This window comes from Triticum dicoccoides, chromosome 6A (genome assembly GCF_002162155.2).
Source record: "Triticum dicoccoides isolate Atlit2015 ecotype Zavitan chromosome 6A, WEW_v2.0, whole genome shotgun sequence".
NCBI classification, from domain to species: Eukaryota; Viridiplantae; Streptophyta; class Magnoliopsida; order Poales; family Poaceae; genus Triticum; species Triticum dicoccoides.
The window spans coordinates 78,886,765-78,899,984 of record NC_041390.1 but is presented as its reverse complement, the minus strand read 5'-3'; the positions used below and the strand labels follow the sequence as shown (position 1 = coordinate 78,899,984).

At 42.3% G+C, this 13,220-nt stretch overlaps 1 protein-coding gene across 1 annotated transcript; it reads right to left on the bottom strand.

The window, feature by feature from the left end:
- Positions 1-593: 593 nt before the first annotated feature.
- Positions 594-12,640, bottom strand: LOC119315101 (WD repeat-containing protein 11-like). The gene is made up of 21 exons (XM_037589776.1): positions 11,622-12,640; positions 10,719-11,026; positions 10,539-10,606; positions 10,197-10,284; positions 9,908-10,089; positions 9,635-9,771; positions 9,404-9,470; positions 8,244-8,343; positions 7,973-8,084; positions 7,187-7,262; positions 6,881-7,063; positions 6,315-6,475; positions 5,304-5,406; positions 4,793-5,000; positions 4,426-4,712; positions 4,226-4,347; positions 3,991-4,135; positions 2,900-2,992; positions 1,692-1,765; positions 1,331-1,384; positions 594-1,245 (listed from the first exon to the last, which is right to left on the bottom strand). The coding sequence occupies exons 1-21, from the start codon at positions 12,638-12,640 to the stop codon at positions 942-944; spliced, it is 3,891 nt and encodes a 1,296-aa protein (XP_037445673.1). The 3' UTR covers positions 594-941.
- Positions 12,641-13,220: the final 580 nt, after the last annotated feature.

Below are 13,220 nucleotides of genomic sequence, written 5' to 3'. Positions count from 1 at the left end.
TTACCTACAAAAGAATTAAAACAATTAGCTCAGACATTTTGTCGAACGTAGGGAAGGAAAAGTGTATGACCGGGGGAAGACATATTGCAACAACGTCCAAGACAACAATCATGTCATGGGCAGCGAGGAGGGATTTTGTGCCAATGGTGGTGCAGTTGTGGGGTCAAGATAGCAGCAAAGTTAGGGTGGCAACGGAGCAGGGGATGGCCGACATAGGAAGAGGGCATGTCAGACTAGTTTGGAAAAAAAAAGGGATTTGGGTGTGGGTCTGCTCTATCAAATCCCAGACGCTTCCAAGCCTCTTCATATCCGTCCCAAATATGGGCCGGGTTTAAGGGGTACCAAACAGCCGGAAAATGTATGGCCAATTTAAGGGCGTTGATTGGGTTGCATTTTCACGACCAGACACTGACTGAGCCATCGGGCCGAACATACAGGGGCTTAGGGGGTCGGGCTGTAGATGCGCTAAGTACCATAACAAAATGAAGTTCCCTAAAACAAAATACACAAAATTGATTTACACATATGTTGCGAATCCACCGGTTGATAGTGATGGGTAGGCACGTGAAACATTTTCCCAGATTGAACAGATATATGTTCTGCAAAACAAGTGTAGTAATCTCTGCTAAAAAAAATGATACATTCTGGTTAAATCCACTGCGCAGTCGATTGCTCAACTCATCACATAAAATTTACATTACTGGTACAAGGAAAAAACAATGCCAACAGTTGTCACCTACAATACAACATCGCATGTATATTCCTTTCCCCTATATCGCAAAAACTGTTTCTTCAATGCCTGGGTAGCGTACCACACAACACTCTGCTCAGAATCCAGCACTGAGCAGATCGTGATGAAAAAGCTTCACACAAAATTTCGACAATTACAGTTGCAGACCGGATGTCGAGCCTCAGTTCATCCGCAAAACTTGTGTCAAGCCTCAGTTCACAATTGGTTCCATATCCATGCAAAGATGAATCAGTTTCTGCTGGTACTGCCCAAAGACCTCGCTGACCGCGATCAGGTTCTCGTCACTCACATTCTTGGATGGGAACAGGAGCTTTTGACTCCGCTCCGTTGCTGATTCAGGCACCTCATCATCAGGCTTAGACTCTGTGGTAATTTGTGAATAGATCTCATGGCAGGCAAGCAAGAACAGAGCGGCAGTGTCTGGTCGCTGGTTGCTGCGGAGCGTCTCTAAAGCCTCAGGGAGTGCTCCAGCAGCAACATATAGTATTAGAGCTCTAGTATAGAAACAAACAACATATTGATACCGGGACGGATAAATAAGCAATTAACTAGTGTTACTGTGTGTGCGGGATCAGTTACCTCCACATATTTTGTTCACCACGAAGAACAAAACCAGCCCACCTCTGCAGTACCCTGCGTGAGTCAGGCAAAGGACAGAAGGGAATACCTTAGCGGATTAATAAAGTGAAACAGAAAAACTAACATTTTAGCTATACCCAAAAAGGCATTTGCGCCCATTTATCTGCTATTCAAAGACTGACATGAACAGATGACTAAACCAAACTAAATAACTGCCATCTTCTGCCTTTCTAGTCCCTGCCATGGGCGGACAGGCTATGCAGGGCCATACTGGTCCATCATCATGTGATTGTGTGTTGAGACAAGACAAGGCATACAATTGAAGTACATTGAGGAGTGAAAAAATAATTAATAAAGTTACCTTGCGTAGTCAGATCCACGCAAATGAGTTGCAGCCAAAGTAGCAGCATCAATCCAGCAACCAGCATCTTGAAGCTGAACCATTCAGGTGAATTCCATTATGCACAAATTTAGAAAATTCAAACATCACGGTAATAGAATGTCCCTCGAATTAAGTGCCTAAGGGCATCTCCAACGCTATCCCCTAAAAGTTGATTAATCTACAGTGCAATGTAAAGGAAATAATTAAAATCTGAATGCTGTTTAGTTCAGAGAATGCTTGTATCTTCCGTTGATTCTTTCCGTTGTGCAACCACAATGGTGTTTATCTAGACATTTTATAGAAATAGGAAATGGCAACTTATCATTTTTAGAGAGGCTTATCTTTTCTTAGCAGTACCCTCAATATATTCCAAGCTTTGTCAGCGCATCTCAACGAGGACCCTCAAAATGCCTGCAAATGACTGGACCAAGGTGTCCAGACGTAGTTTGCCATCCGACGCGGACCCCTATCCACGTGTCTGTTTTCCGCAAACCAGACGCAAACCAGGGGGAGGTTTGCGGGCATCCGGACCACCGCCACGTACCCGTGCCCACTCCGGCTTCACCATGGACTTCAACGCCGTATGGTGCAGGAGCAGCCGGCGCCACCGGTGTCGGGGGTTGCGGCTGGCGCAAAAGGACCAACACTACAACCTCGCCCTCCTCGCACATCATCAGCTGGCAGAGGGGCAAATCTACGGCGAGTTCGCAAGCAAGGAGATCATGGCGGCCATGGTCGCGAGGACCAAACTTCGTCGACTAGCAGCGGGCGTTCTACGAGGCCGCGCACAGTGCCAACTGCAACGCGATCGTGGCGGAGGCGATCGCGGACGGGAACATGAGCAGCTCCGCGTCGGGCTGCGATGACCACGAGGCCGGCACGTCCACGTCAATCATGGAGCTCACCTTGACCGGCGACGTCCACACGGTGGACTATTCCTTGCGGGAGTTCAGAATTTTTGAGAAAATCCATTTTTTGTTAAGCATGTACATGTTCGTGTATTTTGTGTGTGTGTGTGTGTAAAGTTTCATGGAAAAAATATATAAGTTTTTTAATCCAAAAAGCAACTTTGTAAGCACCACACTTGCCTTCTCTCCATATAAGTTTACATGCACAAAGGACAAAATTATTTCTTTCACTCCCAGGTGCAGCTTCGAATTATTGAAAAATATCAGCTGGGATGTTACCTGAGAGCATGCTTCCTGATATTTCCCCACAGCACACAGAAGATGTGTTCCAGATAATGATTTGTCCGTTCTAACCATATTGGCTGCAACAACCTACAAAAGATCATAACTTAATTAAGGGTCCCCTCCATGAACAAACAAGCATAGCCCATAGGGTTTTTACCAAGAACATTCTTAGCTCAAATCTGAGGACAAATTGACACTAAATATGGAAGCTCATGTCTTCTACTCCCTCCGTTCCTAAATATAAGTCTTTGTAGAGATTTCGCTATGAACCACATACGGATGTATATAGATGCATTTTAGAATGTAGATTCACTCATTTTGCTCCGTATGTAGTCCATAGTGAAATCCCTACAAAGACTTATATTTAGGAACAGAGGGAGTAGATTAGTGGGAGTACACAGAAATTTAAACCTAACATCACAAAGGCTATTAACTATTAAGAACTAAAAGTAAGATCCATGGACACTAATAAGATGTACACCAGGTTCCTACAGTACAACCGAAGTACATTGTGGCACTATTCTATTTTATATCTTTACAAATATTAATTTAAAATGGACGTCATTGCTGCAAGCCAGCAAGTAAACTCTACTCCCTTCAGTCTAAAAAAATGATATTTTCCTTTGTGGCTTGACGTATCTTTGGTTGTTATTTTGTATCTTCTCCCTCTGTAAAGAAATATAAGAGCGTTTAGATCACTAAAGTAATATAAGAGCGTTTAGATCACGTTTAGATCACTACTAGTGATCTAAACGCTCTTATATTTCTTTACGGAGGGAGTATATTTTATTTAAGTTCATCACGGCAATACCACAAAATACTTTTGATAGCACATTTTCTTATATTAACTTCTCATAATTATGAGAAACATACATGACTCGAAATGTACTGATGCTCAAAATTGTGAAGGTGGATCCAAACATCCTTTGCAGAGAATTATATAATTATGTAAATTGTTATTTCCATCGACCTTTCACTTTACCCTTTAAGCCAAGTTGGTACGCTGTTGCACTATGTGTCATGTCGTAAACAAGCTATGTTCCATACTGAAGAAAAGAGTATGGTTATCTTTTACGGCTGTTCACCTTCACTGCAAGTTCATGTAAAGATCTTGACACTGCAGATGACAATACAACTGCTCTTAATGCATTAGGGTAAAAATTTGTTCCTTCAGGAGGAGTTGAAAGTAGCAAGGACACCGCAGCTTCCAAATTTCCAAGAGAGACAAGCCTGAGTTGGCAGAAAAACATGTGGCACAAGGAATTAGATGGATGTGCTTAGTTTCATAATAAACTACTGGTTTACATATTTGATTCTTACTCATGAATACGCTTTTGCAAAGCATCTTCACTATCAAGCTTGTCATGCCAAGGTATCCTTTCATTCGCATTGAACCACAATTGCTCTTGCTTAAATGCCATTGTACTTAATTGCCCACAACTCTGCAGAATGGATAGATTACTAAATGCGGAAGCATATATGGACGCAGGAAATTACCGACCATCAGATTCAAATATTACCGCAGTATTGTTGGCCACATTTCTGGCTGCAGACCTCTCGCTTGAAGCTATCCTATTTAATGTGGAAGTTTGTTCAGAATCAGCGCGTACACTTGATTCGAAGCCCTTCTCACTTGATCTACTTGTCGATTTATCCAGGGAATGCTGAAGGGCTTGCGGAAGCTGTAACCAGAAAAGTGCTTCTTGGAAATCACCAAAAATAGCAGCAGCAAATGCAAACCTTGCACAAGTTCCTTTATTTACTATAGCTGAATATAAGGTGGCTCTTCCATCATCAAGGATGCAACCTTCTCAACAAAAGGGAAAGGAAATATTTCCATCATTTATGCCAAATCATCTGCTAAAGAAAATATATTGTTGACATTACCATCCTTTCTGTATGGCTCCAACACTTTAAGCAGCAATTCAGCCACTACAGAATCACCGATAGGAGGAAGTGTTGTCTCAATCATGTATGAACGAAGATCCCCGAAGGTTGCCGGTCCTTCCTTAAAGCTGTTAGAGCCTAATGTATCACTATTATTGCATTCAAACCAAGAAGGCTTCACACCAAGCTGCAGAATCATACGCAGAGCCTGAGACAACAACAACAAAAAAGAATAAGTGTTTGTGTTGCGTCGCAATTCAATCTTCAGAAGGTGGAAAGTGCATGTCCAAAATGGCCATTCAAGGAGACTGATTAGAAACACTAGTTACTTAAAGGCTTGGTTCTTTGAATGAAAGAACGTAACCATATCTGCCAGCAGCATTTTAAGAAAAAGCAATGAAATGTAAGTCTTTTGAAAGCTAACTTCAAGAAATATATAGTAAAATATAGAGTTCATACACGATTATATCAAAAGATGAGTTCAAATATTACGATACCACATCCATCTTACCAAAGCATGTGCTGTGGGGAATAGTATTGGTAGGCATAATGGCATTGGCCTAAATCTCTCTTTTGTAGTCAGCAGCCTAGAAGCAGAATTGATCTTTGTATCACTGGTGCATGAAGAACAGATGTTACAAACAAAATTACATATATGGTATCTAAAATGGAAACTAGAGCATCAGACGTATGCCGCATAAAAAGCATCATGTGACGAACTGAATAGGCCTAGAGGCTAGAGCATCCCAGAGCATTGGACAATATTTTTGAGTTACAGAAAACTAAATTAGAGAACAAGCATTACCACACCCAGCTACCTTTTTCTGTTCGCCCCCACCAGACACCAACAGCATATATTGATTAAAAAGCAAAGGGCAAGGAAAAATAATAGACCGGTGGATAAATAAATTAGATGGAAGAGAAACAAATTTACTGCCCATTCACGCTGACGGTGCCTTGAATAATGGGTAGGAGGCTACTCTGAAATCACAAATTGTGCAAGTGCGCCTGAATAGTGCTTACGGGCTAGTCCAAATTCAATTCACATTACCAACCAAATGCCATTTAGATATTATTCTTGCCCTTTCCTGTTCAATGGCTGGTTTCCCTTTATTTTCTTAAGTTGGGTTCAGTTTTTGTTTACAGATTATTCTTCTAATCCACCTTTATGTTGACAATTTCTCAGTGTTTAACTGGTATGTCCTAACTGGGAGAATTATATGATTGACATAATTATTTTAATATTATTGATGACAAGCTACATTAGTTCGAATACCATATCAGAAGTTCCTTGTGAGTTCATACGCATATATGCTATGTGAAGAGTTCAGAAAATTAACAAGCCATCTTGACAGCACATTAAGAGAATCAAACACTATGGGGCACAACATTGATCGCATCGGTTCATTCAAGAGATTGACGGAATTTTAATACAGTGACAAATCTAAACCTCATAAATAAATAGAATATCCGTACAATACAGTGGAATAAGAAAAGGTTGTGCATTCTTAAAATGACATACGTGTTAACTTCAACCAGACGAAAGCTACTATCAGCTCCAGCGATGCATAATACAAGTGGTTCATCCTTCCTTGTTCGGGTTGATAACCAATCAAGCTCCAAGACGAGTGTGCCAGGAGATTGTGGATGGAGAAGGGCATTTGCCAAGGGATCTGCACTATCCTAAAACATAGTTCCTGAATTCAGTGGCACACTACTATTTTGAACTTGTTCCATCATGGCATAGTATGAGATACAGTTTATAGACATGGTAAGAAATACAAAAGGATCAGATGTATACTGGAAATGGAAATAAAACATGCATGGTGTACAATGAGGATGAAAGAAGAGCGTGAGTAATAACTTATTCAATATAACAACCTTTTCTCTACTCCAATGAAAATAACAGCTTCTTATAAATATTCTTAGCATAATTTTTTTGCACAAAATACACGTGTTTCATATAACTATTTAAAAACCATACATTTGACATCACACTCCAATAACAAGTATCGCATGATGTGGGTAATGAGTCTTGAGCAAGACAATGACATGATAGGCTGTTAGCTAATGCTTCTTTGTACTTACCAGGTCAAATATTGAGAATGTATTATCATAGAAGAGCACAGCAATGCGTCCTCTACTCCGATCACCGTGAACAACAGGAGAAAACTTAATCCTCCTAATCCCTTCCCTGTGAGTGCTAAAAGAAGAAGAAAGGCCTGTTATAACGTCCCACCATCGAATGTTGCCTGATCTATCACCCATCACCTATTTTTTTATTAAAAATAGTAGTTTTAGGTCAGAATGTGTCCCAGGATAATCTACCTTACACATAAAAAAATACTGCAAAATGGAACTTATAAACTACATGTGGTGCCACAATGTACATACAACATGGGGAAGACGATAAGCCATAGCAGTAACCAGGCCATCTGAAGAGGCAAATGATGATGACGGCCACTTTGGCCTGAAAAACACAATAAAACCACATAATTAATATGGATAGACAATTAGACATTTAAAACGAGGGTAGTAGTGGTTAAACATCAAATAAACTGTAGCTCAACACATACAAAGAAACTACGTCAACAAAGATATGGGCCAGCAGTGGAGGGGGTGGGGCACAAAATTTTACTTTGATCTCTCATTCTAGGCCAGTTAGAATTCGTAAGATCTCAACTCTGAGAATCAAACCTAATAAAAGTAATTAGCTTCAATTATAATCAAATTACTCGAATGGCATCACTAATAACAATCTGTACTTGATGTCCTAATTCTACAAGCACCAAGTATCTCCCATCTTATTCTGATGTAACTCAAGGCATACTTATCATTTGGAGAAATACAAACACAACACTGCATGCAATCAAGCAATCACTACCAAAAAAACCACTGTTTTCTGACTCCAATACAGAAAGAAAAAGCAGGAAACATGATGGATCAGAAAATTGCCAGAAAAAAAACTAGCATCAAATAGTAGAGGTCGCAGAAAGAATTCAAGAATAATGTATTAGTTTTACTTGCCTATCAAATATTGTGATGATCTAGCACAATTGGGTAGAGGACTAGAATAAAATGAATAACATAGATTTCTGCAATGTAGACTGATGATCTGATCAAGTGTGCATGTGAGTGTCTTTTCATTGCTGAAAGATATAAAGTCAGCCATTCAAGTACCTAAAATCTCGTATTCGCCGTCCGTGCACTTCAAACACACCAAGAGCACCATTGACTAATGCAAAAGCAAAACTTTCAGATGATTCATCAGAACTTTCTGCAGCAGTACCCTCTGCAACCAAATAATTCTATCATAGTATCATCTTGCAATAATATTGTAAAAATGCAACCAGAGAAGAGTAGAAAGCTTAAATAGATAGTATATATGATTCAAGTATGGAACCTATAACGTTTCCAATAATATGACTTTGCTAGTGAGTTAAAAGTGCACCTTTGGAGGTAGACGATTGCTTAGATGCATTCTGACTTGGTCGTGGTGCCGCTGGCAGTGTCCATTCTAACACCGTAAAAGGAAGAGCCAAGGATCTAAGCTACAAACAGTTCAGAAAATTTACAAATATCATGCTTCCAGAACTTCTACGACAAGAAAGAACTGATTCACACATGATACAGCAAAAGTGGGGCAATTTACGGAGATAAACTATTACTGTAATGGTCTTCAAGATACATTTACTGAATGTAACAACAGTATAGCCTCTGGATTCTCATTACGATATGGAAGTGCAAATTTAGCACAAAAGTATTGCTGCTTTAAATTCATTCCTTGGTTGTAGCCTGTGTTACTTAAGATAGTATTTTCCCTGGCACTTCAAAGATAATTGATTTGTTTGGCACTACGTCAAACAATGTTAACATAATTATTCTGGTGCCTTGTTACAGATCATTTACAACACTCCAACCACCTTTTGTCAAAACTGATTTGGTAATTGAGTTTTAAATGGCTATGCAAAGTAAACAACAATTCCCCATTCCAGAGATAGTTCCCTTTCAGGGCTGCCAAAAACTGATACAACTGAAAAAAAAAGAAGCTGCAACCTTGATTCCTGAGGTTAATATCTGTTTATCAAAACTACTCGAGGCCCCCACACCAATGGTATCCTTTTGTGAAATTCAGTGCACAGATTAAGATAAATAATGGTAAATATACCTCCCCAGAGGCATAATAGCTCAGTTATATGACAGCCTATTATGGATGCTATTCCAGTCTGATAAACATGACCATGTCTAGCAAAGTTTGAGCATAAATGTATATAGGCCAATTTGCCATGCACAAGACGAGATCGAGTGACTTAAAAATATGCATCTAAATTCATGTGCATAACATTCGAAATATGGAAATCAAAATTACAAAAGGTAACACTATGATTAATTGAGGAAAAGCCGACTTTAAGCTCTTTCTCTTGTTTTTTTGGCCGTGCCGTGAAGTGCAATGTGTTTTAGAGAGGTTGTCAAAAAAAGACAATCTATAGAGATTCCCCATCTATATCCAATCAAGAATAGAAGCAAGTCGCTTTAGGCGTCAGCTTGTAACTGGGTAAGAATAAATAATTGCTCTAAAACTTGCATAGATACAGGCAGAGAAATAAGTACCATAATCGGGTTCTTTGTCATGGCCCACACTTCAACAGGAGCATCACGAAACATAATCAGAAGGTACCTGGTAAAAAATATTATGCTTGAGAAACCAAATATTGAGCTTGAGAAATCACAGCAAGCACAACGGCGATAAGATTATGTGCACTGAATTAGCAAACTGTAAGGGGTAATAAGAAGTTATGGACAGATGAAAGATGTTATCACAGGTCAAAACATGAAACCAACCTTCCAGATGAAGATGCCCTCAATGCCCTTATTGCTGCACGCTCAGGCTTTTGGAGCACACGGAATGGGCGATTTAGCCCACTTCTCAGGCATGTGATAACAAGCTTATTATTGTATCCTCCACTCTTATCACTAACCTGTACCAGTCAAATCAATGAGAAAATTAACTATCTTTGGCTCTTTGCTGTTTGTGGATTGAGAGCCTAATTAGGAAAGTAGACAGGCATTTAATTATCAATCACAAATTCACAATATACTAGATGTATAAAGCACCTGATTATATGAGAAGGAAACAAGGCGCGAGTTTCCAAGCCATCTTAAGCCTCTGACTGTGCTGCTATGAACAGCAAAGCTGACAGAAACTGCATTAGCCAATACGTCAACAACTTCAATGGTCCCATTTTGAGTTCCTAGAGCAACAAGTGGTACTGCTGGAGCAGGATTGTTTCCACCACCTTTAGATAGAAATGTTGTTCAATGTTATAAAAGTGTGAAATTTTAAAACCTGAAGATAATTTCAGAAAGAAAACAGCTAGCAGTACTATGAGCATCAGGGACGTACGGGCTACTGTGGCAAGTAAAGAAGGGGATGGCACCGCTAGAGTAGTCACAGTAGAGGACAAAAGATGAAGCTGGCCCATCAAATTAATCTGCATAGCAAAGCAAACATGAGAAAACCCGCAAAGGCAAGCAATAGTGCACCAGCGTTAAGTGATATGAACCAAAATTTAGATCACTAAACAGGTACATCCTAATCCCAGAGATCTAGAAGGATCAAGTTATGCAAAGCAGCACAAAGATTCACATTTGACTGGAACTATGATCCCTTACAATGGTCAACAAGAGAGAGAGAGAGAGAGAGAGAGAGAGAGAGAGGAGAGGGGGGGGGGTGTTATAACACAACCTTTATTGTAAAATCAAGCCCATTGGAGCGCGGGTTGGAAGTTCCAGCATCACTATGGTTAGATGTACCTGGTTCCTTCCCGACATTAGTGACAGAAATGGAATCATCAGTCGATTTAATAGCTGGGCTAGGAATAGGATTTATTTATTTATTTGCTGTCTTGACAACACTGATTCGCACCTAGATTAATTTTCTTGGAAGATACTGACTTGTCAAAAGTTAAATGCCATGACCAGATCTTGCCATCTTCAGATATCGATGTTAGATATGTCATGGTCCCTTGATACATGTTCTGGTTCGACTTTGTATCAAAGATCATAGACTGTGAAGATTGCATATGTGCCAAATCCTGAGATTGTTTGTCGATGTTACGAAAAATAGACTCTGACTGCCAGATCGTAGTAGCAAGAACGGCCGGGGGAGGAACAACGGTACCAATTGAAGGCATGAGCTCTTCCACTGCATGCAACAAATGCACTTGTTCACCCCTAGAATAAAAAAAGAAACAAGGTTGAACTTAATATGTTACAATAAAAAACTACTCATACCTGTTAGCCATTTATGTACAATACTGAAACTATATCTATATTGGTGTGCAAATTGTCAAGAATAAATGCCAGCAAACTAGCAGGGCAGGTTACACACTTTCAATGAGGCATACACAAATGGCAAAATGACATCTACAAAATGTGTGGCAAGAAAAATATTCTTCCAATTAGTACACATATCGCTGACTGTTCATTCCTTTTAAATGTCAACTACATGATACCCCAATGGTTATAACTTATAAGGCCGTCTATGTTTGTCAGCACATTCCCAAGGATGTAAAGTTACATAATATCTTATTTAATTGCTACCCTCTGTAAACTTTTATAAGAGGGAGTAAATTCTAAATTGTTCTCTCTTTTTTAGATAAAATGACTAAGCTACTGGTCGCAATTTTTTCTATGGCTGTACTCAACCATAAAAATGTCCATTATGACAGTTGTCTTTTCAGAGATTGGGCATTCAGTCAAGTTCTCAGTTAGGTGTTCTTCCTCAATTATTATTGTAAAAAAATATTTGCAAGATGTGCAAACTTACTCCTTGCGCTTCCAGATGCTCAGTTTGCCATCAGCATGTGTGCAATAGAGCAGGTCAAGATCAGTATCGGCCATAACATCCGTGAACTTGCCGAACCCCCTTGGCAATGTAGCAACAGAGAGCACAGTGCTGTAGTTCAGTTCAAAGACGACGAGCTCCCGAGGGTACACGGCATATAGGATGTGTCTCCACAGTGGGGAGAAGCACAGCCTCGCCGCAAAGAGCGGGAAAGCAGCGAGCGCCGGGGCTGGCGCCGGCGCTGATATGTCCTTCTCCAGTCTCTGCAGCTCTGCCACGTCCCCGGCACCGCAAACGATCCTATGCTCCTTCAACGAGATGTCAGAGTCATGCCGTGGGACAGCGGAGAGAAGGAAGCCCTTGAGACCGAGCGCGCAGAGGTGGCGGTCGTCGAAGGGGTCCCGGCGGAGGCAGGAGAGGTACTCGGGCGAGGCGTCGAACATCCAGAGCACGCGGGGGTTGTTGCTGGTCTCCCAGATGCAGAGCAGCGAGGGCCCGTGGATGGAGGCGAGGAGCCAGCCGGAGGCGTGGTGGATCCAGCAGAGGTCCTGCACGCCGCCGCTGGTGCCGGGCGCGACGCTGCGGGACTCGTCGAGGCTGAGCAGGCGCAGCACGGCGCGCGCGCGGGCGTCCCAGACGGCGACGCGGCCGTGGCGGTCGCCGGCGGCGAGGCGGAGCGGGCGGTGGTCGTCCTCGGCGGCGGCGAGGGAGGACGCGCTGGCCGCGGGCGCCCAGCGCACGGCGGTGACGAAGGAGGCGGGCGAGGTGGCGGAGGAGGAGGGCATGGGGAGGACGCAGACAAGCTGCATGGAGCGCGGGTCGGAGACGACGACGCTGCTGCCGGCGCCGTGCGCGAGGAGGCCCGAGGTGCTGAGGTCGATGCAGCCGCCGTTGCCGCGGCTGGCGGGGCCCGGGAGCATCGTCGACGTGGCGCAGCCGCCGCCGCCGGCGGCATTGCCGCGCGATCGCGCCGCCGGGGAGGCGGCCGGCGCGGCCATCATCGCGCGGGGCTGGCTGGGGCGGGGCGAGGCGGCGACGCTCTCTCTCTCTCTCTCTCAGATCTCGACCATGTGGGATTGAGATTTGAGAATTGAAGGAGGGTCGATCTGCCCCGTGCGCGTGGGAGGAGACCGGGAAGGAAGACTGGTGCGGCCTGTCGGGTCAAGGGGGCCGTCGGTGCTTTGAGATTTGCGCATGCCTGGTGGGACCCATAAAGCTTCTTCTTCCTCGCCTAGTTGGCGGCTCCAACTACGCGACTCGAGGACCGGAATGGTACCGGAAGGATTCAGACTCTTGTCGTGCTTCTCCTGTCGAGCGAGAGCCGGGAGGTCAGTGAGAGACGATGACTTTGCACGAAATACATGTTAAGTTATAGAGCAACATGACCTCGTTGTGATATTATGGTATAGTACATCAGTTTTCGGCCAGTTTTTTATATAAACTGATAAATGAAAAGGCAAAGCTCCTACCGGTTGCTAAAAAAATTATGTTAGACATGCAATTACTTTGTTTCAAAACACTTTATACAACTTGAAAAGATGTCTGTTTAATTTACGGATTTATATCTTCAATGTCAAGGTG

What these genes read in the sequence shown, in the direction of transcription:
- LOC119315101 (XM_037589776.1), bottom strand. Translation starts at nt 12,640, where the DNA reads ATGATGGCCGCGCCGGCCGCCTCCCCGGCGGCGCGATCGCGCGGCAAT. An exon ending in CATTCTCAATATTTGACCTG is followed by an intron (nt 6,476 to 6,880) that starts GTAAGTACAAAG and finishes ACTATGTTTTAG; the next exon opens with GATAGTGCAGATCCCTTGGC. An exon ending in ATCAGGAAGCATGCTCTCAG is followed by an intron (nt 1,766 to 2,899) that starts GTAACATCCCAG and finishes TGAATGGTTCAG; the next exon opens with CTTCAAGATGCTGGTTGCTG.